Raw genomic sequence first — 25,430 nt, 5'->3', positions numbered from 1 at the left:
GGGGAAGGAGTGGTCCTGCTACCATCTCCTGATGAGCTGACATCTCCAACTTTGGGGTTGCCCGTCTCAGGAACGCCGCTTGGCTTGGCGTTTGGCAGGCTTAGGGGCAGAGACGGGTTGCGCCGCCCTTCTGCGGCCATCTCCTCGCTGCGGCCGGGGTGAAGGCTGCTGCTGTGGTCGAGCGGGAGTGGAGGAGGCCGCAGGGGGGCGCCCTCGGCGATCAGCAGGCTGAGGCGGCTGTGCCAGCGGCGTGGTGGAGGCAGCAGTGGGCCGCTGGGGCAGGATGTGTCTGATGGCCTCAGACTGCTTCTGGGCGGCAGAGAACTGCTGGGCAAAGCTCTCTACCGCGTCGCTGAAGAGGCTATCCTGGGAGACCGGGGAGTTGAGGAGCTGAGCCCGATCAGACTCCCTCATGTCTGCCAGGTTCAGCCATAGGTGGCACTCCTGGACCACCAAAGTGGACATCACCTGACCCAAGGAGCTGAGCCCGATCAGACTCCCTCATGTCTGCCAGGTTCAGCCATAGGTGGGGCTCCTGGACCACCAAAGTGGACATCACCTGACCCAAGGAGCGCGCAGTGACCTTTGTCGCCCGGAAATCGAGGTCGGTAGCAGTGCGCGCCTCTTCCAAAACCCCTGGGTCAGCACTGCCCTCGTGCAGCTGCCAGAGTAGCTTGGCCTGATAGACCTGAAGTGAGGCCATGACATGCAGGGCAGAAGCGGTCTGGCCCGCAGCTCTGTAAGCCTTGGCCACAAGCGTGGATGAGAACTTACAGGCCTTGGAGGGCAGCTTGGGACCGCCACGCCAAGCGAAGGCACTCTGTGGACACAGTTGCATCGCAACAGAACGCTCCACTGGGGGAATCCCAGCATGAGATGTCAGGAGCCTGAGAGGGTCCAGCAAACTCATCCGGAAACTCGACCGACTGCGACGTATGTGAGGGGGGTGTGGCCCGAGGAGGTTGGCTCGTCGGGGAAGTCCACACAGTAACCCTCAGATCACTCTGGCCACCAGCCGAAGTAGCCCTCTTACGAGAAGAAGAGCTAGAACGGGGTGTGGCAGAGGGGACTCTATACCTTTAAGGTAATCGAGTCTCGATCTCAACGCCGAGATGGTCATGTCCCCGCAATGAGAACATGAGCCATCCACGAACGCAGTCTCAGCGTGCTGGAAGCCCAGACACGTGACACAACGATCGTGGCCATCAGGAGGAGCGATCTATCGACCGCACCCAGAAACACACGGGCGAAATGACATCTTTAAAAAGACGCAAATCGGCCCGTATCTCTTTTGTGAAAGAAATTTGCTCTTTCAGAGGTGTTGAAGCGCTCAGGGGAACGCGGGAGCTGTCGCAGGAAACCCAAACGAACCGCTGAATCGCGCCGTCACACCAACACCAGTGACTCTTGCTTGTAGCACTCCGGTGAAAGCAGCACACGATGTGCTCGGCTCCGAAGCGAAAGCTTGAATGCGAGTTGCTCGCGTTGCTCCTTATATACCCGCTCTGCGGGTATATAAGGTGATTGGGCTCTCGGGCGAGATCCCATTCGTAACGTTGAACGTGACCGACTGAAAGGGAACATTTATTATATACCTTCTAATACATACTCTGAAATTATTGTTATTATTATTATAGATATCTTTTTTTTTTGCCCCTGGAGGATCAAGGTTTGAGGTTTGGTTGAAAAATTTGTAATTTTTACGCCGATAGATTCTGATTCAGATTCTGAAACAGTCTTTGTGCTTCCTCATGTGCTGCCTCAAACTTGCAGAAACCTTGGTATGTCTTAAACATTTACTAGCATTTTCATTTATTATAACCATGAATAAATGCAATTATAAAAACAGAGACATCCTGTGAGTTAAAGTATTACATTGAGAGAGTGTTAAAGTAAAGCTGCTTAAGTTTTTATTTTTATAGCATAGGCAAAAGCAAAAACGTATTTTGGTCTGCTGCAACTTTACACAAAGTGCATTTGTCTTTCACTTTCAATTGCCAACAGCAGTCACAAGTGCATTAATTACATAATAATGAAACTTCCCATCACAAAAGATGACAATGACTGAAGCTGAACTTTAAAGCATCATAGAAAATTTGGAATCTAGTAGCTCAAAATATGCATTGCAAGTTATGTTATATTGTATAATACTCTTTAAAAAAAAAAAAAAAAAAAACGAAACAAAAAGAACCATACATACAAATACAAATATATACATCACTCTCTCAAAAACTGTTTCTGAAATACTTATCTAAAACCCACAAAAAAATGGTTGGTTGAATGTTAGGATTGTTCACAATCTCATGAAACGCCCAACACTATTTCATATGCCTCAGAGTCGAGTCATTGAGAGAATACAGCTTGAGAAAATTTGATCTGTCTCTGAGGAGCCCTCAGAGGAGGCAGAGGAGAAGGAGGAGGAAGAAGATGGGGGATGTAGTTAGGTAGGTGGCTAAAGGTGTGTCACATTCACTGTTGTTCTGCTAATGTTCCCAGCTAAAATACAGTCATTCCAACAGGATTCCACACAAACACAAATTTCGCGAGAGGGTGAATCTGCATCATTTAAAGGTGACTTCATAAATAACCACAATATTCACAACTGACCAACATTTTTGCTAGTGTGACCACATCTTAAAGGAATGGTTCACCCAAAATTGATCATTTGCTTTTACTATTGCTCACTAATGGAAAACATCCACAAATAATCCACAAATAATCTGGACCACGGTAGTCCATCAATTACCATCTTGTGAAGTAAAAAGATGCATGGTTGTCTGCCATTATGCCTTAAAGGGTTAGTTCACCCAGATAGCAAATTTATGTAATTAATAACTTACCCTCATGTAATAGCAAAAAGAACGACTTTATTCAGCATTGTCTTCTTTTCCGTGTCTGTTGTGAGAGAGAGTTCAAATCAAAGCAGTCTGGATATCCGGTTGAGTCAGTGTACTGTTTAAAACGTTTACGTTGTACCAAAGATAGAACCGTTGAACCGTTTTCTTCTACCAGTTTATTGAATCGAACTGTCCGAAAGAACTACTGGTGATCCGAAAACCGATGCAACCAGTTCTTCACTCGTGAACGAGTCAGTCTATTGTTCGCTATCTGGCTCGGCTCGGTGTTCATCTTCAGTTCTTTCTTCACAGCAGTTCAGTCAGTGTACTGTTTGAGTGCATGCATTACTCTGGGATATTGGTTTGTTTGAACTCAGAGGGAGTGTCAACCACATTAAAAAAAGTTAACAGCTTAAGTCATTTGTGGATTAATGCGTATTAGACATGCGAACCGTTTAAAACGATTCAGTTCGATTTGGTGAACTGAATGATTAGTTCGCGAACCGGATATCCAGCTGCTTTGTTTTGAACTCTCTCTCACAACAGACACGGAAGAGAAGACAATGCTGAATAAAGTCGTTGTTTTTGCTATTTTTGGACCAAAATGTATTTTCGATGCTTCAAAAAATTCTAACCGACCCTCTGATGTCAAATGGACTACTTTGGTGATGTTTTTCTTACCTTTCTGGACATGGACAGTATACCGTACACACATCTTCAATGGAGGGACTGAGAGCTCTCGGGCTAAATCTAAAATATCTTAAACTGTGTTCCAAAGATAAACGGAGGTTTTACGGGTTTGAAACAACATCAGGGTAAGTTATTAATTACATAAATTTGCTATCTGGGTGAACTAACCCTTTAATAATGGATTTGTTTCTTACAAACATGTCATTTTTATGTCATTGATAGACTGGAGTTCTGCGGATTGTTTTAGTATTATTCTGACAGGAAAATCATGGCAAAAGCACAGCACACCTTCTCACTATGAATTTCTTACACAGCTCTGGGATTCATACAGTCCCTACAGAACTCCACTTACTGCTCGGAGTGGGGTAGTTATTTCAGATACTAAGCACGCTAGCCAGAGAGTCTGTGGGAATACAGCAGGTCAGTTAAGGCATGTCACTGTCAACAACAGAATGGACTAAACAAGGGAAGAGGATTGAAAAGTGAGACCACCTTTATATTTCCATAATTTGTGTGACAGCCAAGTGGAACTAGATTATTTAGCAAAATATATACCTGTACACAGTGTTTCAAAATGCTAATTTCTTACCTCGAATACCCCTACAATGAGCCATTAAGATCACAGTTTATCAGCTTTAACAATGGGAAAATGATACAGAGAGATGATTTTCAAAATGTATGTTTTATTATTTTTTTTATTCCATTTTAAGCTTAAATGTTCGGGCAATATGCTGTATGATTGTATACTTCACATAAAATGCACCTACTAGATTTTAAATAGGTGTTCAGAGATATGACACCTCTCTTCATGACAGCCCATAGGCTCTGGTAGGCACTTATTTTATCATGAAATACTTTCTGCCAGCCAATTAGAGTGCATGTTTTAGATTGTGCTCGGTTTTGAAGGATGTACTACTGTATAGCAATGCAGCACTTTGTAGCATTTTCTATATGCAAGTGGAATTGTGCATTTAGTTTGAATGTGTATTTCCAAATTGGTTCCTTTTTTATCATGCAGTGCAGTAAATACTATTTTATTCATAGCAGCCTCTTACATGCTGCCTAGGAATCCATAGCATGTTAATAGCATTTCAGGCTATGCATATTTCATCACCAGAGTATAATCTAGTAAGAGGCTGTTAGAATGTGTTTGAAGTGATGAGAATATGCTAAAGCTGTTCACATAAAAAACATGCTCAAAATGAATCTACAATGTGCATGTGTAGGTATAAAACAAATTTAACCCACACAGTCCAGATTTGGGAGAGAAAACAAACCTTCTTGAACCGCCTTTTCACTGCTTACAACAAACAGCAGACATCAGAGTGGAGGCCATTCATTTCCAATGGAGACTAACACAGGGGTTGCATGGAGTTCAAACTCACTGTGCATCTCAATCATCGTTGAAAATTTTGACTGGACAGTCCAACTGGATATGATTTATTCAAATCAAATCTATAACTGTAAAGTGAAAAGTATCAGTAAATGTCAAATTACTTTATTAATAAGGTTAATAATACTGGAATATTGTGACAGATGTTGATCAAGAAAAGTCCACTCAGTCTTTTGTCAGACACTTGCAAACAAGATAAACAAGCCTTAACCAATTTGCCACAGAAAACTACGAGAGAAATCACTCTTAGGCAGTTAAATGGTGTTCCATGAATCACTATGTGGTTTTACAGGAATAATTTTTGTTGTGTGTATATTAATCAGTGTGATTGTTATGGGATTTTTAAAAAAAATAAGAGATAGCACTGAATGTATACACAGTGTGTATAGGCCTTCACATTATTTACGTTTACTCTTACACAAGCTGCTTGATTACAATCTCCATGATGATTACATCTGCAACCACATTGCTAGTTTTCTTCTCCCTAAGGATATAAAAAGAAGCTGAACTCACTAAAACTCAAGCATCCAGTGACTTAATTGGCTGTACTCCTGTAGTCCAGAAGAATCTGTAGCAGCCGAAGGAATCCCATACTTTGCTGGAGAGGTGATGTGTTGACGTGCCTTGAATACACTGACACTGTGGAGCTGCTGGAGTTATGGGAACTGTAGGGAAAACCCAGCAGCAAATATTTAAAATTGTACTCAAAAATATTGTATGGTAAATTTTGACCTCTTTTATTATTTATATCACCTAATTACCTAAATGAATATGTTCCTTTATAATATAATTTCCTGCAAATGCAATAAACAAAATCTACTACTGTAATATATAAGCTCAACTAATGAATTATTCATTTGGAAGTGTATGAATTATCACTTTCTCTGCTAGTGTTAATTGTATAAAATGAATACCATTTATCAGTGCCAGTCTATTTAACTCTCACATTAGCTTCTCAGACAAATGTTTTCAAGCTTTGCTGAGTTATAAGTTTCCCTGTTTGCCAAAGAAGTATAACTAAAAGGCTGAAAAATAAAAATAAATAATAATACAGTTGGGCATTCTGACCATATTTTCATCTAGTATATTTAAGTATTTTATTTTGTTCTTGTTAAAATCTAAAGGGGCAGCTCTGATAATTTATTCCACTTTTGGTTCTTTAAAGCTTTGTCATCTGTCATTTCACTTGGCAAAAACTACATTTTGAACTCATCATTTATCCTATTTTTGAAAGAAATAAAAAGGGGGTGTTCCATATTTATTTCATTTCTTTGTTATTTTTTGACACAATCCCTAATTCAACCATATTTGCCCAGTCTTTAAAAGCGAAACATTAGTAAGCTAGGCAGATGCATTTCTTATTTATGGGAGGCACTTTTAGAACAGCATGAATAATGCACAATGAAGCCTTTAAATGATACTTAAAATGAGAATGATATGCTGCTTCAAATTCTTCAAGAACTTTGACTAGAGTTTTTGTAGACACTGAGATAATATCTCAGTGTCTACAAAAACTCTAGTCAAAGTTCTTGAAGAACCGACTTGTGTCCCTACTTTCCGTGATTGGTCACATATTTAGATGTTGTCGGTGTATACTAAATAATTCCTCAAAAATCGCTAATTTGATCATGTTTAGTATTCAAAAACTGATCATATCTACAGTAGCCTATATTGTAGGGATTTTTACACATACAACCCTTTCTGAAAAAAGTGCTGGTAAATTACAATTTAAAGATCAACTGTGAACAGGACCTTATGAGAAATACCATTTAATCACTGCTGGCAATTTTCCTGGATGAGAAGTTGGTAAATGAATGTTTCGAAAAGATGTTTGAAAAAAGCAATGATGCTTGGTCTGTATGAGCAAATGTGCAAGGTCTGTATACGCTGACTAGATATTTTTGTTTTGGGCACCTTAAAATTCTAATAGAGATTATTTGATTATTCTGCACTGTTGACACAGAGTAAATGTTAGGTCTTGAAAATCACAGTCTTTAATGAAAATGAGAAACAGTCATAGAATCAACGGGAAACATAAATCCACTCCGGAAACTGAGGTATCAGTCAAACTGAATTCTTCAATCGTAAACCCTGAGCATTAACAGAAAAGTAGCAGAGAAACTAATTACTGGGATACGGGATGTGCGGTAGCCGCGCCAGGTGCAGTGGAAGATCCCAATAGAGAATGCGGCAAAAGGCAAAGCCCGCAGAGAGAGTGGGTACCATAGGCTGGATATCCCATCTGTTCAGGACCACAGCGTCTGAGTTGGTAGAGCAGAGTATGGAGCATGAAGGGGAAAGGCTTCCAGACAAATCACACAGGACAAGACAAGACAAGACATGACTCAGCAGGTAGGAGATGCGTCTTCGGCATTGATAGCTAGGAATAAAATGACAAAGGGACAGAGAAAGCGGAGGTAGAAATAGCAGGAAGAATCAGGAGAAAAAGGGGAACAGGTGAGAGGATTGGGTGAGATAAATGTAAGTGGGAACAGCTGAGACTAATGAAGTTAAAGTGGTGGTGTAGTGAAAGAGTGTGTAGGATGACCACAAGAGGGGGACAGAGAAAGGAGGAACCCGGATCATGACAGTACCCCCTCCCTCAACGAGTGCCTCCTGGCGCTCCCAAGTAAAAGGACTGGCGAGAACGAAGGAAATCATTAATGAGCGAAGGGTCCAAGATGTCCCGGGAGGGAACCCAGCTTCTCTCCTCTGGCCCATACCCCTCCCAATAGACTAAGTACTGGTGACCACGACCCCGGCGACGCGTGTCAAGGATGTGACGAACCCTCTAGACAGGGGAATTATTAATTTGAACAGGAGGACAGACCGGACGAGAGGGCCCGCGAACGAAGGGCTTAATATGTGAAACATGGAAAACTGGATGAACGCGGTAAGTTATGTAAGGGTAAGTTAGCGGTGGAAAGCAACACTCGCTGGCCACGAATGTAGCGTGGACTCTTAATTGGGCGCCTATTGGCAGCGATGCGCATGCGGGTGTTAGAGCGACAAAGTGCAGTTCTCACCCTCCTCCAAGTGTGCTTACAACGATCAATATAGGCTTGAACAGACGGTGAACTGCCTCCTGAGACGAAAATAAAGGAGGTTGATAGCCGAGGCAACAGTGGAAATGGGAAGACCTGTTGCAGAGGATGGGAGGGAATTGTGTGCATACTCTGCCCAGGCCAGCTGCTCAGACCATGACGCGGGACAACGATGAGCAAGGCTGCGCAGCATATGAGCAACAATCTGACTGGCGCGCTCGGCCTGCCCGTTGGTCTGCGGATGAAACCCCGACGAGAGGCTGGCAGTTGCCCCAATGAGACGACAAAAAAGGCGGAGAATTGCGGGCCCCTATCTGAAACCACTTCAGTGGGCAGACCATGTATCTTAAAAACATGATCTACCATAATCTGGGCTGTCTCTCTGGTAGAAGGAAGTTTAGTGAGCGGGATGAAACGAGCAGATTTAGAGAAGCAATCGACAACCATAAGGATTACCGTATTGCCACCCGTCAAAGTGAGCCCCATTATAAAATCAAGAGCAACATGAGACCAGGGTCCCCACTGAAGGACAGCGCGTCAAGCGGACACGGGCACAAAAAGGAGTCCCCCCAGACAGTTACGTGGCGCGGAAACCTGAGATAGCGCTCGTTTGACCAATCTCTTGACTCCCCACACAGCAGTCCCCACAACGCGACCGGGAGGAATAATAACCTCTAGGGTCTAGGCTGCAAAGGGGGGGCCATAGAGACAAGAAAGGGCATCAGCCTTGACATTCTTAGAACCCGGACGATAGGAGATGGAGAAGTCGAAACGTGTAAAAAATAGAGCCCAGCGGGCTTGGCGAGCGTTGAGTCTCTTAGCTGAACGTATGTATTAGAGATTACGATGGTCGGTCCATACGACGAAAGGAGCAGAGGAGCCCTCCAACCAATGTTTCCACTCGCCTAGCACCAACCTGACGGTGAGCAGTTCGCGGTTGCCTATATCGTAATTACGTTCGGGATGAACTTTCCAGTCCATGGAGGAGTGTTGGGAAAGAACGGCCCCGACCCCGACCTCCAAAGCGTCAACCTCGACGATAAATTGTTTCAAGATGTCGGGAGAGAGTAAGATAGGAGCGGAGGTAAAAAGCATCTTTAGCTGCTCAAAAGCCGCCTGGGCCGCCTCTGACCAACTGAAACGCGACTTGACAGATGTTAGAGCAGTAAGGGGGGCGGCAACTTGGCTAAAGTTACGTATGAAACGACGGTTAAAGTTTGCAAAACCGAGAAAGCATTGGGGCGCAACCCGAGAGTCGGGAATGGGCCACTAGGTGACCGCTCGCACCTTCGCTGGGTCCATACCGACTCCCTCTGCTGAAATGACTGAGTCCAAAAATGTGATTGAAAGTTGATTCTCCAACAAACATTGGAGGACTCGACGAACATGTTGGACATGAACTTGGAGTGAGGGAGAGAAAATAAGAATGTCATCGAGAAAGATATTTAGCATATCTCGTAGGACATCGTTAATAAGGGCCTGGAACACGGCGGGGGCGTTGACTAAACCAAAGGGGAGGACCCTATATTCAAAGTGACCGAGGGGTGTGTTAAAGGCGGTCTTCCACTCATCACCTTCTTTGATACGGACTAAATGATAGGCGTTACAAAGATCAAGTTTGGTGGAGATCCTAGCCCCCTGTAGGATGTCGAAGGCCGACGACATCAAAGGCAAGGGATAACGATTCTTGACAGTGATCTCGTTCAGCCCTCGGTAATCGATACAGGGACGCAACGAGCCGTCTTTCTATTTGACAAAAAAAACCTGCTCCGGCGGGTGACGAGGAGGGCACAATCGTACCGGCATTGAGGGAATCGGACAGGTAATTCGTCAGTGCTTCCCGTTCGGGAGCCGTCAGGGAATATAACCTGCCGCGCGGGGGCATGGTCCCTGGAAGAAGGTCGATACTGCAATCGTACGGACGATGGGGGGGGGAGGTGGCCCGGGCTCGACTAAAGACCTCCCGCAGATCATGATAGACCTCCAGGACTCCAGTAAAATCACCGGGTTCCTCCAAAAAAACAGAGGAGTAAAGGGGGAATGAAAAATAAAAAAAGAAATTGTCTCTTGATGATTTCCCGAGACGGTAAGCATCAGAGCCACAGTCCTTTGCTTAATCCTAGGAAGGGAGCTACCATCTAGGGAAAAGAGAGGGGTGGAGGGGAATACCTTGCTTCCGAGCCCACAACTCATCGATGAAATTACCCTCTGCCCCTGAGTCGACCAGAGCCATGCAGGAGACAGACGAGACGGGCCACCAAAGAAGTGCAGGAAGGGTAGTACAGGACTTGGCTGGAGAGGTCCTAGACATCGCGCTCGCAAGTAAACCCTCCACCTACTGACGAGCTCTGGCTTTTACCGGGCAGTTGGAGACGAAATAGTTTGCTGAAGCACAGTACATGCACAGGTGATTGAAGATGCGTTGCTCATGCTCCTTGGCAGAAATACGGAGACCACGAGCTGCATGGGTTCGGGGTCTGTGTCAGAGGCTTGAGGGACTGTACCAGTAGATGAAGTCGAGAAGAGGGCGGGTTCGGTATGGCGTGTTCTATTGCGCAGGTCGAACCGCTTCTCAATCGGGACCGCCAGATCGATAAGAGCATCAAGTCGAGCAGGTACCTCGCGCATGAAGATCTCGTCCTTGAGATCAGGATTCAATGCCTCCAGGAAGCGTGCAACCAGACCCAGTTCATTCCACCTGCAGGATGTGGACAAGGTGCGAAACTCTATGGAGAAGTCAGTAACAGAGCACCTGCCCTGGCGAAGGGAAGAAAGGAGTCGTGAAGCCTCCTCTCCATGGGCCGACTGGTCAAAGACACGGATCATCTCCCGCTTGAAGAGAGTGAAGTCGGTGACGCAACCACTCTCTGCCTCCCAGTTTACCGCTCCCCATTCCCGAGGTCGTCCCGCGAGGAGGGAGATAACGTAGGCCACCTTGGCCCGCTCCTGAGCGTAAGTAGCGGGCTGTAACGAGAAGACTACCTCGCACTGGGTGAGAAAGGAGTGGCATTGAGTTGGCTCACCAGAGTAGACAGGGGGATTGTTGACTCGCGGTTCAGACTCCTCACGGATCTCAGTGGTGGGTGGCTCGTGACGAATCTGACACACCCGATGAGAGATATCAGCCATCTGGTTGGCAAGGGCAATATACGCTATATACGCTAATATTTGTCTGTTTCTCTCTTGTTCCGAGGTCAACGTGGCCACCAGATCCAGTCTGTGTCCAGATCAGAGGGTCACTGCAGTCACCCGGATCCAGTACGTATCCAGACCAGATGCTGGATCAGCACCTAGAAAGGACCTCTACATCCCTGAAAGACAGTGGAGACCAGGACAACTAGAGCCCCAGATACAGATCCCCTGTAAAGACCTTGTCTCAGAGGAGCACCAGGACAAGACCACAGGAAACAGATGATTCTTCTGCACAATCTGACTTTGCTGCAGCCTGGAATTGAATTACTGGTTTCGTCTGGTCAGAGGAGAACTGGCCCCCCAACTGAGCCTGGTTTATCCCAAGGTTTTTTTCTCCATTCTGTCACCGATGGAGTTTCGGTTCCTTGCCGCTGTCGCCTCTGGCTTGCTTAGTTGGGGACACTTCATCTACAGCGATATCATTGACTTGATTGCAAATAAATGCACAGACACTATTTAACTGAACAGAGATGACATAACTGAATCCAATGATGAACTGCCTTTAACTATCATTTTTGCATTATTGACACTGTTTTCCTAATGAATGTTGTTCAGTTGCTTTGACGCAATGTATTTTATTTAAAGCGCTATATAAATAAAGGTGACATTGACAAGGGAGTCGACAGCCTGGCGAGCGGTGGATATCTCCTGCTCGTGTCTGCCCAACATGGCACCCTGGAGCTCGACCGCCGCTTGAAAGGGATTGCTGCTCGCTTGGTCCATAACTGGTCAGTTTATTCTGTTAGGTGGGAGATAGAGGACCAAAAGGCGAGATTCTCAATCACAGTCTTTAATGAAAATGAGAAACATTAATTTTTACTCATAGAATCAACGGTAAACATAAATACACTCCGGAAACTGAGGTATCAGTCAAACAGAATTCTTCGCTCGTAAACCCTGAGCATTAACAGAAAAGTAGCAGAGAAACTAATTACTGGGATACGGGATGTGCGGCAGCCGCGCCAGGTGCAGTGGACCACAGCGTCTGAGTTGGTAGAGCAGAGTAAGGAGCATGAAGGGGAAAGGCTTCCAGACAATCACACAGGACAGGACAAGACAAGACTTGACTCAGCAGGTAGGAGATGCGTCTTCAGCATTGATAGCTAGGAATAAACTGACAAAGGGGCAGAGAAAGCGGAGGTAGAAATAGCAGGAAGAATCAGGAGAAAAAGGGGAAGAGGTGAGAGGATTGGGTGAGATAAATGTAAGTGGGAACAGCTGAGACTAATGAAGTTAAAGTGGTGGTGTAGTGAAAGAGTGTGTAGGATGACCACAAGAGGGGGACAGAGAAAGGAGGAACCCGGATCATGACAGTAAATTTTTGCATTCCACATTTTAAGCTTCAAGATTAGCTCCAAGTTCCTGCTTTGCATTTTCAAAAAGTTTTATGTAATGACAATTTTTTCAAAATGATATCCATTCACATGGATCTGGGAAAAAATGGTAAAAAAAATGTATGTGTATGTACAGTATTATGCATGCCAGGCCATTAGTTGGCAATGTGACATTGCAAAGAAACACCAATGCATGCACACCTACCTATAGACTGAACGCATAAAACGCATACACATAACGTCACCATTTTCACAAATACAGGTTTTTGAGACAATAATGGTACGGGGTTTCTTTTAAACTTATGCTTTAAATTGCTTTTTCAATTTACATTTTTCAATAAGAGCTGCTGCAGTTGACCATGCAATTTCACGAACTGACTTCAATAATTCACATGTAGGTTTTTATGGTTTACTATAGGTTTTCTAAATCCTATCATTAAAGGTTTATCATCATGACACAGAAGGTTTTTATTTATTTATTTTTCGCCAGGGCAGGAGCAGGAGTGCATGTATGTGTGCTTGTGTGTGTGTGTGTGTGTGTGTGGGTGTGTGTGGATTGTTCATGTGTCTTCTAATCTGGACATCACATGTGTGCAGCAGTGCATGTCTGTTTGCATGAGAATAGCCTACATGAGCAATCCTGCACATCCTATTTCAGTTGAAAAAAAAACAAAAAACATTATATTAGCCATAGATGGGAGGTGAGATTAGGGCTACTGGAAAAGTGCACTATTAATGTGAAAACCACACACCAAAGAATTGTCTCTATTCTAATCTCATTGACACTCTTTTATCATTTTGTCCCGCTCAATATAGGGTTTGAGTTGTGTTCTGCTGACAGGTCAGCACTTTCATGCTTCCATACCCTTCAGAGATCATCATTAGTGTGAATTATCTATGTGGTTAATTGATATAACAGATGACATAATTAGCATGAGGCGCCAGAAATGAACTCATCCCTGTAATATAATATAGTGTAAGAAAGGAACAATTACACAATAATTACACAAGATATGACTGGAAAAAAACATTATTATTGCTTTTTTCTTTTTTTAGCTTATTCGTTTTTATATTTTATGCTACTATCTACCCAAACAAAAAGTCAGTGTCTAAGCCTTCTGCATTACATAACAGCACTCACAATCCCATGCTATATCTAACTATACTCACACACTCGCTTCACGGAATTTAACAGATACAGAAATAATCTATGTGACATCATAATGTGTGTAATCAAGTGTTTTGCTAACTCTGCACTCCAAGGAATCCAACTCTATTCTAACTGAGGACAAAAAGCAAGTGTTTTAAAATAACAGACTTTTTAGTATTAACTAATTTTAAGATTATTAAAGAATTATAACATTACTTGTGAAAATTCCACTGAACATATGGTTTGTTAGACGTGCACCATTTTTGTTTCTGTGAAAATTCCACTGAACATATGGTTTATTAGACGTGCACCGCCCCCCAAAATTTAGAGACAGATGTTGCTTGATTGACATTTCTCTAATTCCTTGTAGTTAGCAAATGATTAGAAGAGTCTGCATGGTCCTTATGCATCCTGGTGATCATGCAAAATACAACTGTTATCTGTACTTCATTAAACTGTGGCTGTGTCGGGTGTTAGAAAAGCCATGGTGTCCAGGGAAAGATTTACATGAATAGAGAATAAAGGGACTAGCATCCATTGGAAGACAGCTGAATTAAACATGTCATTTAATGCAGCTCTCTGGGCATAGCTTCATTAATTTGCCCTCATTTTGGTGCAACATCTCCACTGCTAGAACAACCTCATGGTTTCAGCAAGCATCACCAATTTGAGTCAGTGCCTTGACTGGACATATGTTTTTCAGGAATTCTGTGACCATCGTAAACCTCAATGGAGCTTGGGCAGCTGAATGAAGCGTAACGACTTTCTCAACTGGAAGGAAATGTTCTATGTGCCGTTAGGCCCCACAATAAAACACAAGGAAGCACAAAATAAAAATTTTTCAAGAAAGTGAAAAATATCAGTTGTGAAAGTAAACATTTTGGAATTTTCTCCCAGTTTTAACATAATTTTATTGCAGAAGGTTTTAATAAGGTCACATTTCAAAGCAAAGCTTTGAAGCTTGTAGCATGTGGTTTAGTGTACTTACCTTCCTACCCACATTCCTCTTGACCAAACAAATGTAAGAATAACAGCTGTTGGCATGAACATGTTACATTTTAGCAGCAAGAGAAGGCATTATTGGTTTAAGATTGAGTCAGAATCCAGCTGTCTTCAACACTGATTACTAAGGCTTTGTTAATGTCTAAATGTGCCACAGCAGAGTGTATTTCTAATCATCTGCTCAGAACTATTACTGCAGTCGTGGCTAAAGTCCCTTTCTGATGGATCCACTAGACAGATTGGAACTTTTAATTGCTGGTGTGACCCATTTAATAAGTGCCATGCAACTCATTGGCTGGAAGTAACTAAACCATTAGCTCTGAGAAGATACTTCATTTAGCATTCAGACAAAGTGTTTAATATGATGTGGTCTGCCTTGGTCATGACTAAGATTGTGTATTTCCCATTGGCGAAGCGCATTTGTAATGTGGATACAGGGGGAAGATGTGAGACATTGCACGTGTACAGAAATGGTGTCCAACTTTCATTGTATATTTAATTTGATTTAACCCCTTCTCTATCACCCCCCATTTTCGGTATGGAGACACAGATGACATACCCAAAATAAAAAGGTTGCTGCTTTATTTATGCAGGTTTATGAAATCATTGTTTGTATGATATGGGTGTATTGTGCACTAATAAGAAGCACTTTAGCTGAGGCATTGCGCCAAAGTGACTTATAGTATACAAATTATGGTGGACAGTTCCCCTGGTGCAATGTAGGGTTAAGCTTCTTGCTCAAAACTACAAGAGTTCATGAATTGGACCTTACAGGTTTGAGTTTGCAATAGTTTAAGGTAATTAAAATAACCCCATTAAAAAAAATATTTAAAAAATTACAACATAATTTCACAAACGTATTTTGATTTGGTTCTAAATAATCTTTTTTTACTCATAGATGCTCTTATAATGAGAAGCAATTCGAGAATTTTTCTAGCAATAGCAGTCTCTTGAGAATAAACTGCCCACCAAAGTGTCTGTGGCTTCCAAATAAGGGCCTTTAATATGCTGTGTGCTTGATCGAGATTTATAATGACTCGCCACACACCCGTGATTGAGCAATTCGTCTTTTTCCCAGCCAATACAGTGCAATAATCTCTCCATATAGAACTGATTCAGTAAATGCCACACGTCACTTTGGTTGACAAATAAATGCATTTGCATTATAATGTGATGAACACCTACGGGTGTTGCAATATGCCACACTGCTCATTGGTGGTTCATTGCCAGAGAAGCAAAGTGAGCCTATTCATTGTGAATATATCTTTATCCACGCATTTATAAACATTTTTGTTACTTGGAAAATAAGACTTAACTGAAGTAGAATAACATAAACCAAAATATTAATAAATACTGTACTAGTATATAAATGATCCTAAAAGGACACAAATTATGTAACCTTAACCAAAACCCATTTATTTCACATTTTCATTCAACTGCATTTATTTATGTAATTTTTTTAACTTTTTACATTTTATTAATTTACAATATTGTGGGATATTGTTTGCCCCATTGGAAAACACACAAAAAATATTTTTCAATTTGAAACATTTTCAGAGCATACTTTTGCACAAAGTAGAATATTTTACAAAGCAAATTTGTAAATAACACTTTTCCGTTTCTCGGGTAAGCAAATACTGCAGGCTACTTTAGCATCTGATAATAATTAGTCAACAAAAGAGCTCTAATTCTAACAGTTCTTTACATGGCAGAAGTGTTCTTTCAAGGAGGGCAGGGGAAATTATCTGAGGGCTAAACAGGGTGGCCTTTGTAATTGACAGTGTTCACATTAAGCTATTATCAGTGCTCTTCTCATACATCTGCCCTTCTCCCACCCACACAGTGCCTGCCTGCTCACTCTTCAGCTGCAATCAATCAACAGCTGATCTACCACTAAAAAAAATATGTTCAAATCCTATAACTACTGTATAAGTGCTCCAGTATTTACTGTATATACGATCCATTGATGAGCGAGTACTGTAATGCAAAATTTCTCCAAATCAATTCCATTGAATAAAGAGACATGACATTCAGCCAAGTATGGTGACCCATACTCAGAATTCATGCTCTGCATTTAACCCATCCAAAGTGCACACACACAGCAGTGAACACATACAAACCATGAACAGTGGGCAGCCATTAATGCTGCAGCGCCCGGGGAGTAGTTGGGGGTTCGGTGCCTTGCTTAAGGGTATCAAAGTCATGGTATTGCCGGCCCGAGATTCAAACCGACAACCCTAGGGTTAGGAGTTAAACTCTGTAACCACTAGGCCACAAAGAATGGGAACACTTTATTATAAAGCTTTTCCAATAAGTTGGCAGACAACAAGTTATTTATAGTGAATCAAGAGACAACTATATGCAAGACTGGACATAATTATTTAGCCCTAGTCTTTGTTGTCTGTTATAAAAGTAACTCTTAAAGAAAAGGATGAATGAAAAGTAAAAAAGCAGACCCAAGCTCCCTGATGCCACACTTTGGCAACAGAGAGCATTTGAGCTTATCGCCTGATTCCAGAGCAATGGCAAAAAAAGCTGGGAACAGGGTCAACGTGGCACAATAAATAGGAGTGGGCACACACACACGCTGCGCAGATGCACCCGGTCTCAGCTGTGCCATAGACTCTGCCTACGGCAGCCCATGCCAGACTCTGTCACTCACTGTAATACAACAATGATTTCATGGATAAATCACAAACAGGCAGTAGCTTGCTGCGTTAGGCCTATATACCTAAATACAACATAGGGCCCCTCTGCCAGATTGGAACGGGCACGTTCCAGCACCAAGGGAATCAGCATGTGTTCGAGCATGTGCCATCATGTATGACTCACAAGTTACATTGCGCTTAGTTTCGTCATTGCTTACTGATACAGTTAGACTGCAATGAGTGTATTGTTACCCACAAATATTAAATATAACTCCATGTCATGATACACTGAATATTAGCCATAATCAAAACTGAAATGGGTTATTATTTATTAAACACTGATTATTACTCAATTTCTTTTTATATAATTACTTAATTTTTAATATAGTTATCAAGTGTTAAAAAAAGTGATTTTGCCCCCCCCCCCAAAATAAAAGAAAGAAAAAAAAAAAATATATATATATGTATAGTATACATAGTATATATACATAGTATTAATCACGTGAGTAAGCAGCTGTGAAAGGGGAAGTATTCAAAATCAGTTCTCTGTAATAGTAAGTAAGCGTTGCACAGTGTGAGAGAAGCGCACTGTCAGTCAGGCGCGCTGTGTGGGGCGGTCTCTTCAGAGATGTCTGAATAAGTCAAGAATCTCTTCAGCTGCCGCACGCTTTCAAACAGCACTCCATCTCGTTCAGTGTCGCTACGAGGGAAGAGTTTTATGTTTGCCGTTTAGCTTCATAAGATTATGAGGAATTATTTTGCGATTGCCGTGCGTAACAAACCTGCAGTGAACAGGGGTGAAGGAAGAACAGCTGGAGCGCTGTCCAGGGTCCTGATGTCAAGAAGCCAGAGGTGCTGAAGAGAGCACAGGCATTCACGGAGGACTGTATGTCTATGCCAATCCAGCCTTGAGATGACTCGGAAAAGGCTGCGTTCTGTGGCTGTCTGGGGATTCATTGCATGGCAAATAGGAATTATGTCGAGGTAAGAGCAAATATGTTCCCTGGCGGAGGAAAGAGTAATGAAAGGAGAGTTTTTTTTATATACATACAGTTTTGTGTCGGAATTTTTTAGCTGATCGTCACGAGCTGTGGAGGTTAAAAGTATCGAAAGCCTGTGCCACACAGACTCATTTGAGAGTCAGATTATATTCTTTTGCTTGTGAATATTTTACTTCATGTTAATTTATGACTACAGAAGGCTATGTTATAATTAATAGTTATTGTGTCACCACTGTTTATTTTAGTTACTGATGGCAGGTAAAGTTTTTAAGCAGCTTTTTCTCAGTGTAACAGGTGATATCTTGCCAAGTTCATTTAAAGCTTAGGAATAATTATGAAAAGTAATGCTTTCTGAAATAAAATTGACTTTTCATAATTTTTGTGATTTCTGATTTATGCTGTTTCGAATTAATGTACATGATGCTTTTTTCCCCTATAATGTCAGAAATGTGAAAATACTAATGGAAATGTAAAACAAAATAGAAAATGCTGCAAAGTTAAGAAAATGTAATAGGTACTTAATCAGTAATTCTGTCCTTCGTCATATAGAAATAAATGGTTTGCAAGGAGTAAATGGATCTTTCAGTATGATTTAACAAGAAGTATGTGTTTTTTGTTTTGTTTTTTGGACTCTTGATAGTACATCCCAGTGAAACTTTACCTTCATATGAATCCTGACTGACATTCATTCAAGCACAGTCACAAATCTCTTAGTTTGGGTGATTATTTTGTCTCTGCTATACTCTTTTTTTCCAGCACTCTTCAGCCCAGACTTACAAGTAGCTCCGAATTATGAAATTGGCACAGATGAGAGCTCTGGGTCTCTTTGAACTGCACTGAATCCTCACAATTCTTTTAGCTGATGATCTTATGAATTTTTAATGTTTCATTTGTTGACGATCGTTGGGCCCAAGCAAGCCTAACGCCTTGCATTATTGATAAGTTGGCACTGTCTGTGTCGCCTTTGTATTGGTTGCCATTCACTGTTCCTTGAGGGAGAGTTTTTTACCTAAAGCCATTACTTAGGATATCGTTTTCAAATAAAAGCAGGATATGGCTCATTCCACAGTTCAGAATGAATTACAGTGTACAGAAAAACATTAAACCTTCAGATCTAACTTAGAATGTGTTATGTTGTAAATAACTTTTTATAAGAGCTTCTCACCAATAAGATTGATATTCAGAGATGGCAAAGTATTTATGGACAGAGAATAGCTTAACAGTGGAGGTGGAAAAGGAGTATTTCTGTTTGATGTCATGCAACAGGTGCAGTGTCAGCAAACAAGGTGTTGAGGGGTAGTCATCTGAGTTTCCTCTCGATTCGCTTATATCTTGGTGCAAAGATTTTATCTGCAAGCTCTGTAGACTGTGGAAAGTGTCTCCTCGACTCTCTCTGATTTTCATCGCTGATAGAATCTTGTTCAGTCTCATTAATGTGTTAATAGTGATTTGCGTCCTGGCCAAGCACATTTGTAATTTTCTTTGATGATTTACATCCTTTGATCCGCTTGAATCGAAATTCTTGAATAAAAATACCCACCATTATATACAATGTATTATGTACAGACTTTGGTGTACCATAAATCCTCTTAGCACAAAATAATTAATTAAGATACTCTTTCAAATGCTGATAATTTAATGAGGGATGTTTTGGTTCTTTATCAGTCAACAGCAGTTGTAGGATGTCGATAGACTAAAAAGCTTGTTTTCTATGAAATAATACAGTACAAGTATCAAAATTTGCTCGATTAAGCAAACTGTGGACCATAATTAATATTGTTATTTACATTGGTCTACCATATTTACATACTGTAATATAATTTTCACTGTTTCCTGAATATAAATCTGACCATTTTGATTTTAAAACCGAAGGCATAGTACAAGGTTCTGTTATTGAATATATAATAAATAATATATACAGTAGGAATCAGGACTATATATTCTACTGCTTGTTCCTTTAAAGATTTTTTTTTTCATGTAGAAAAAAATATAGGAAGAAACTGAATTCCTTATTTTTAGTTACATATGGAACAACCTACCATTTATGTTTCATATTTTCTGTTTTTATTCAGTTAAAGTTTCAGTCATTTTGTAGTGTTTGTTAATTTAGTTATTTATTATCGTTGGTAGTAGTAGTAGTAGTAGTAGTAGTAGTATGTCTGTAACATATTTATTTTTATTCCAGTTTTAATTATATTAGTAGTTATACTAAAATACAAAACAACCATAGAGATAATTCAGGCACAGTAAGTGCAAGGCTACAAGTTTACACATGGAGAACATATTTTATGTTCTCCATGTGTTTATGTTCTCGCCCCCCCCCCCCCACACACACACACAAAAAAAACACATACACAAAAAAAAAAAAAAAAAAAAAAAAAAAAGACATTCATTTTTATACTTCCAAAGCCACATAGCATACACACAACCACATCAAAACATGAAGTCCTCATCACATCGCCACAGCTGACAACACAAATACATCATCAACCACCATCAAACAAACGGCCCCAGCGCTCACGCGTTTAGGCATTCACACAGTGAGAATGAGTACAGACAGATATCTCAGCTGTCAGTTTATTCTCAGAAAGGATAATGGAATACGGGACTGTAAGGCATTGTGTTCATACCCTACACCACTCAGCACAGGTTTACATGCATCTGCTCCATACTAGCTAGTCTTTACGTGCCTCTGGGCTGACATGGATTTGAATATGTTGTTTTCTTTAAGAACATAAAGGATCAAATTGGCCTGTTTAGTGCCCCAGAGTCTTTCTGTCATACCCTGTTTTGTTGGACATTGAATATTGTCACAGGTTTTAACTTGTTGGTGGCTTCATGGATGACTAATCTGATTTCTCAATAGCTTTAGGAACCCAAATAAGGGCGACGGGGGTTAGCTGTCATATGGGGAAGATGTCACAAGAGCTATATTTCAGTAACTACAACCCGAATTCCGGAAAAGTTGGGACGTTTTTTAAATTTTAATAAAATGAAAGCTAAAGGAATTTCAAATCACATGAGCCAATATTTTATTCACAATAGAACATAGATAACGTAGCAAATGTTTAAACTGAGAAATTTTACACTTTTATCCACTTAATTAGCTCATTTAAAATGTAATGCCTGCTACAGGTCTCAAAAAAATTGGCACGGGGGCAACAAATGGCTAAAAAGCAAGCAGTTTTGAAAAGATTCAGTGGGAGAACATCTAGTGATTAATTAAGTTAATTGATATCAGGTCTGTAACATGATTAGCTATAAAAGCTTTGTCTTAGAGAAGCAGAGTCTCTCAGAAGTAAAGATGGGCAGAGGCTCTCCAATCTGTGAAAGACTGCGTAAAAAAATTGTGGAAAACTTTAAAAACAATGTTCCTCAACGTCAAATTGCAAAGGCTTTGCAAATCTCATCATCTACAGTGCATAACATCATCAAAAGATTCAGAGAAACTGGAGAAATCTCTGTGCGTAAGGGACAAGGCCGGAGACCTTTATTGGATGCCCGTGGTCTTCGGGCTCTCAGATGACACTGCATCACTCATCGGCATGATTGTGTCAATGACATTACTAAATGGGCCCAGGAATACTTTCAGAAACCACTGTCGGTAAACACAATCCGCCGTGCCATCAGCAGATGCCAACTAAAGCTCTATCATGCAAAAAGGAAGCCATATGTGAACATGGTCCAGAAGCGCCGTCGTGTCCTGTGGGCCAAGGCTCATTTAAAATGGACTATTTCAAAGTGGAATAGTGTTTTATGGTCAGACGAGTCCAAATTTGACATTCTTGTTGGAAATCACGGACGCCGTGTCCTCCGGGCTAAAGAGGAGGGAGAGCTTCCAGCATGTTATCAGCGTTCAGTTCAAAAGCCAGCATCTCTGATGGTATGGGGGTGCATAAGTGCATACGGTATGGGCAGCTTGCATGTTTTGGAAGGCTCTGTGAATGCTGAAAGGTATATAAAGGTTTTAGAGCAACATATGCTTCCCTCCAAACAACGTCTATTTCAGGGAAGGCCTTGTTTATTTCAGCAGGACAATGCAAAACCACATACTGCAGCTATAACAACAGCATGGCTTCGTCGTAGAAGAGTCCGGGTGCTAACCTGGCCTGCCTGCAGTCCAGATCTTTCACCTATAGAGAACATTTGGCGCATCATTAATCGAAAAATACGTCAAAGACGACCACGAACTCTTCAACAGCTGGAAATCTATATAAGGCAAGAATGGGACCAAATTCCAACAGCAAAACTCCAGCAACTCATAGCCTCAATGCCCAGACGTCTTCAAACTGTTTTGAAAAGAAAAGGAGATGCTATACCATGGTAAACATGCCCCGTCCCAACTATTTTGAGACCTGTAGCAGAAATCAAAATTGAAATGAGCTTATTTTGTGCATAAAATTGTAAACTTTCTCGGTTTAAACATTTGCTATGTTATCTATGTTCTATTGTGAATAAAATATTGGCTCATGTGATTTGAAAGTCTTTTAGTTTTCATTTTATTAAAATTAAAAAAACGTCCCAACTTTTCCGGAATTCGGGTTGTATAAGGTTATAAGTAAAAGTTAAATTATTGTTCTTTATGCAAATGTTGGTTTCAAACAAGAATATTTATTATTGAATAATAATCATTGGATTTAATTATGTACAGCTATGTATAAGAAAAAAAAACAGCTGTGGTAAGCTTTGATTGTATGATCAGTATTCATAATTACTGTTCAGAGTGAGGAAATACTGCATGCATAAAGAATTTAAAAGTACAGAGATTGTTTTGTCAGCTCTGTTGTTTTTATTAGGGACATTTTGTGGCAGCAGTTCTACCAACTCAAATAACTTGACTAGACAAGGACAGACTAATATCAGCACTGGACCAAAGACAGTGTAGGTCACTATGCGTCACTCTGTCATCTGCTCCAAGAGAAAGACATGCTGTTGCTGAGTCTCACACTTCACCCACCAAAAATATCCAGATGTAAATCATTATTTTAAAGTGTGATAAGTCTAAATACGTATTTGAATTACCTATAATATTAAATGGATGGAAATTACAATGTTTTGTTGCAACCCAGTCTCAGGAAAAAATACATTCATGTGGTGATGTTTTTGCAAAAAATACTGTATATCATGATGTTTCTTGCATGTTTCTAAATGAGAAGTCCAGTGAGTGGTACAAAACAACATTTTTCTTTGGAAAATGTTGATCGAGGCATGTTTTTTCCAATGAGCCCGAGTTGCTTTATTAACTTTATTAACTTTGAAATTTTATTCTAAAATGAGCATTATTCTCAGGCACCCATGTGTAGGCTCAGTAATTTCACTTTAATGGCAATAAATTGTTTATGTATATATATATATATATATATATATATATATATATATATATATATATATATATATATATATATATATATGCAGTACCGTATTGAACCGTATTGAATATAAGACGACCCTGGTTATAAGACGACCTCCCTTTTTTCAGATGAACCTTTTGAAGGCTTTTTGAAAACCAAATGTTTCTGTCTCTCTCTCTCTCTCTCTCTCTCTCTCTGTAAAACACCTTTTTTCTTCAATTATTTTCATATTGCATATTTTTCCTATTTTGATTTTTGTCTTGAAAGTATGGTAAATAGCCTACTGGTAGAATGTACGAACAATAATCACATTTAAAAATAAAAAAATTTGATATACCATAAAAATAATAGGTAGGCCATTTGAATTATATAACATTTAGTCCATCCATCTCATAGTAGCCTACCAAAATTGTATTAACAGTAGAAGTGAAGTCTTATTGTAGTCTTCAAATCTGAGTACTGTCTTATGTTTTAACTTGCAGAGAAAGTTTGGTCCCATCAGGCTAATGACAGTCACGGCAATTTATTTTTCTTTTGTTTTCATTCGCGATCTGTATAACACACATTACATTCCGTATTTCATGGCACACTCGTTTTATGCATTTTTGCCGCCACCTATTCTTGTGGGTGTATTATTGACATGTCAAAGTCTAGACCCTGAATATAAGACGACCGCGTTTTTTCAAATTTATTTCCAAGAAAATAACATTGTCTTATATTCTGTACAATACGGTTTACACACTCACCGGCCACTTTATTAGATACACCTGTTCAATTGATTGGTAACACAAATTGCTAATCAGCCAATCACATGGCAGCAACTCGTGCATCTAGATGTGGTGATGACGACTTGCTGAAGTTCAAACCGAGCATCAGAATGAGGAAGAAAGGGGATTTAAGTGACTTTGATCGTGGAATGGTTGTTGTGCCGGACGTGCTGGTCTGAGTATTACAAAAATTGCTGATCTACTGGGTTTTTAAAAAGATAAAATATCCAGTGAGCGGCAGTTTTGTGGATGAAAATGCCTTGTTGATGTCAGAGGAGGATGGGCAGACTGGTAAGAGATGATAGGAAGGCAACAGTAACTCAAATAACCATGCGTTACAACCAAGTTATGCAGAATACCATCTCTGAACACACAACACGTCAAACTCTAAAGCAGATGGGCTACAGCAGCAGAAGACCACACCGGGTGCCACTCTTGTCAGCTAAGAACAGGAAACGGAGGCTACAATTCACACAGGCTCACCAAAATCGGACAATAGAAGATTGGAAAAACGTTGCCTGGTCTGATGAGTCTTGATTTCTGCTGCGACATTTAGATGGTAGGGTCAGAATTTGGTATAAAAGAACATGAAAGCATCCTGCCTTGTTTTGACAATTTAGGCTGGTGGTGGTGGTGTAATGGTGTAAGGATATTTTACTGGTATACTTTGGGCCCCTTAGTACCAATTGAGCATTGTTTAAATGCCACAGCCTACCTGAGAATTGTTGCTGACCATGTCCATCCTTTTATGATTACAGCGTACCCATCTTCTGATGGCTACTTCCAGCAGGATAATGCACCATGTCACAAAGCTCAAATCATCTCAGAGTGGTTTCTTGATCATGACAATGAGTTCACTTTACTCAAATGGCCTCCACAGTCACCAGATCTCAATCCAATACAGCAGCTTTGGGATGTTGTGGATCGGGAGATTCTCATCATGGATGTTCAGATGACAAATCTGCAGCAGCTGCATGATGCTATCATGCCAATATGGACCAGAATCTCTGAGGACCTTGTT

General features: G+C 40.9%; 1 protein-coding gene across 2 annotated transcripts in view; it reads left to right on the top strand.

Annotated features, from left to right (window-relative positions):
• The first annotated feature begins 17,899 nt into the window (after positions 1-17,899).
• glra3 (glycine receptor, alpha 3) overlaps positions 17,900-25,430 on the top strand; it is a 59,921-nt gene continuing 52,390 nt past the window's right edge. For both annotated transcript variants that reach the window (XM_059554306.1, XM_059554307.1), the window contains exon 1: positions 17,900-18,274. In XM_059554306.1, the coding sequence (XP_059410289.1) occupies positions 18,204-18,274 (71 nt within the window). In that variant the 5' untranslated portion in view covers positions 17,900-18,203. The remainder of the gene's footprint in view (positions 18,275-25,430) is intronic.

This window comes from Carassius carassius, chromosome 7, assembly GCF_963082965.1.
Source record: "Carassius carassius chromosome 7, fCarCar2.1, whole genome shotgun sequence".
Taxonomy (NCBI): Eukaryota; Metazoa; Chordata; class Actinopteri; order Cypriniformes; family Cyprinidae; genus Carassius; species Carassius carassius.
Note: the sequence above shows the minus strand (reverse complement) of the source record. Positions and strands in the feature narration are given on the sequence as shown.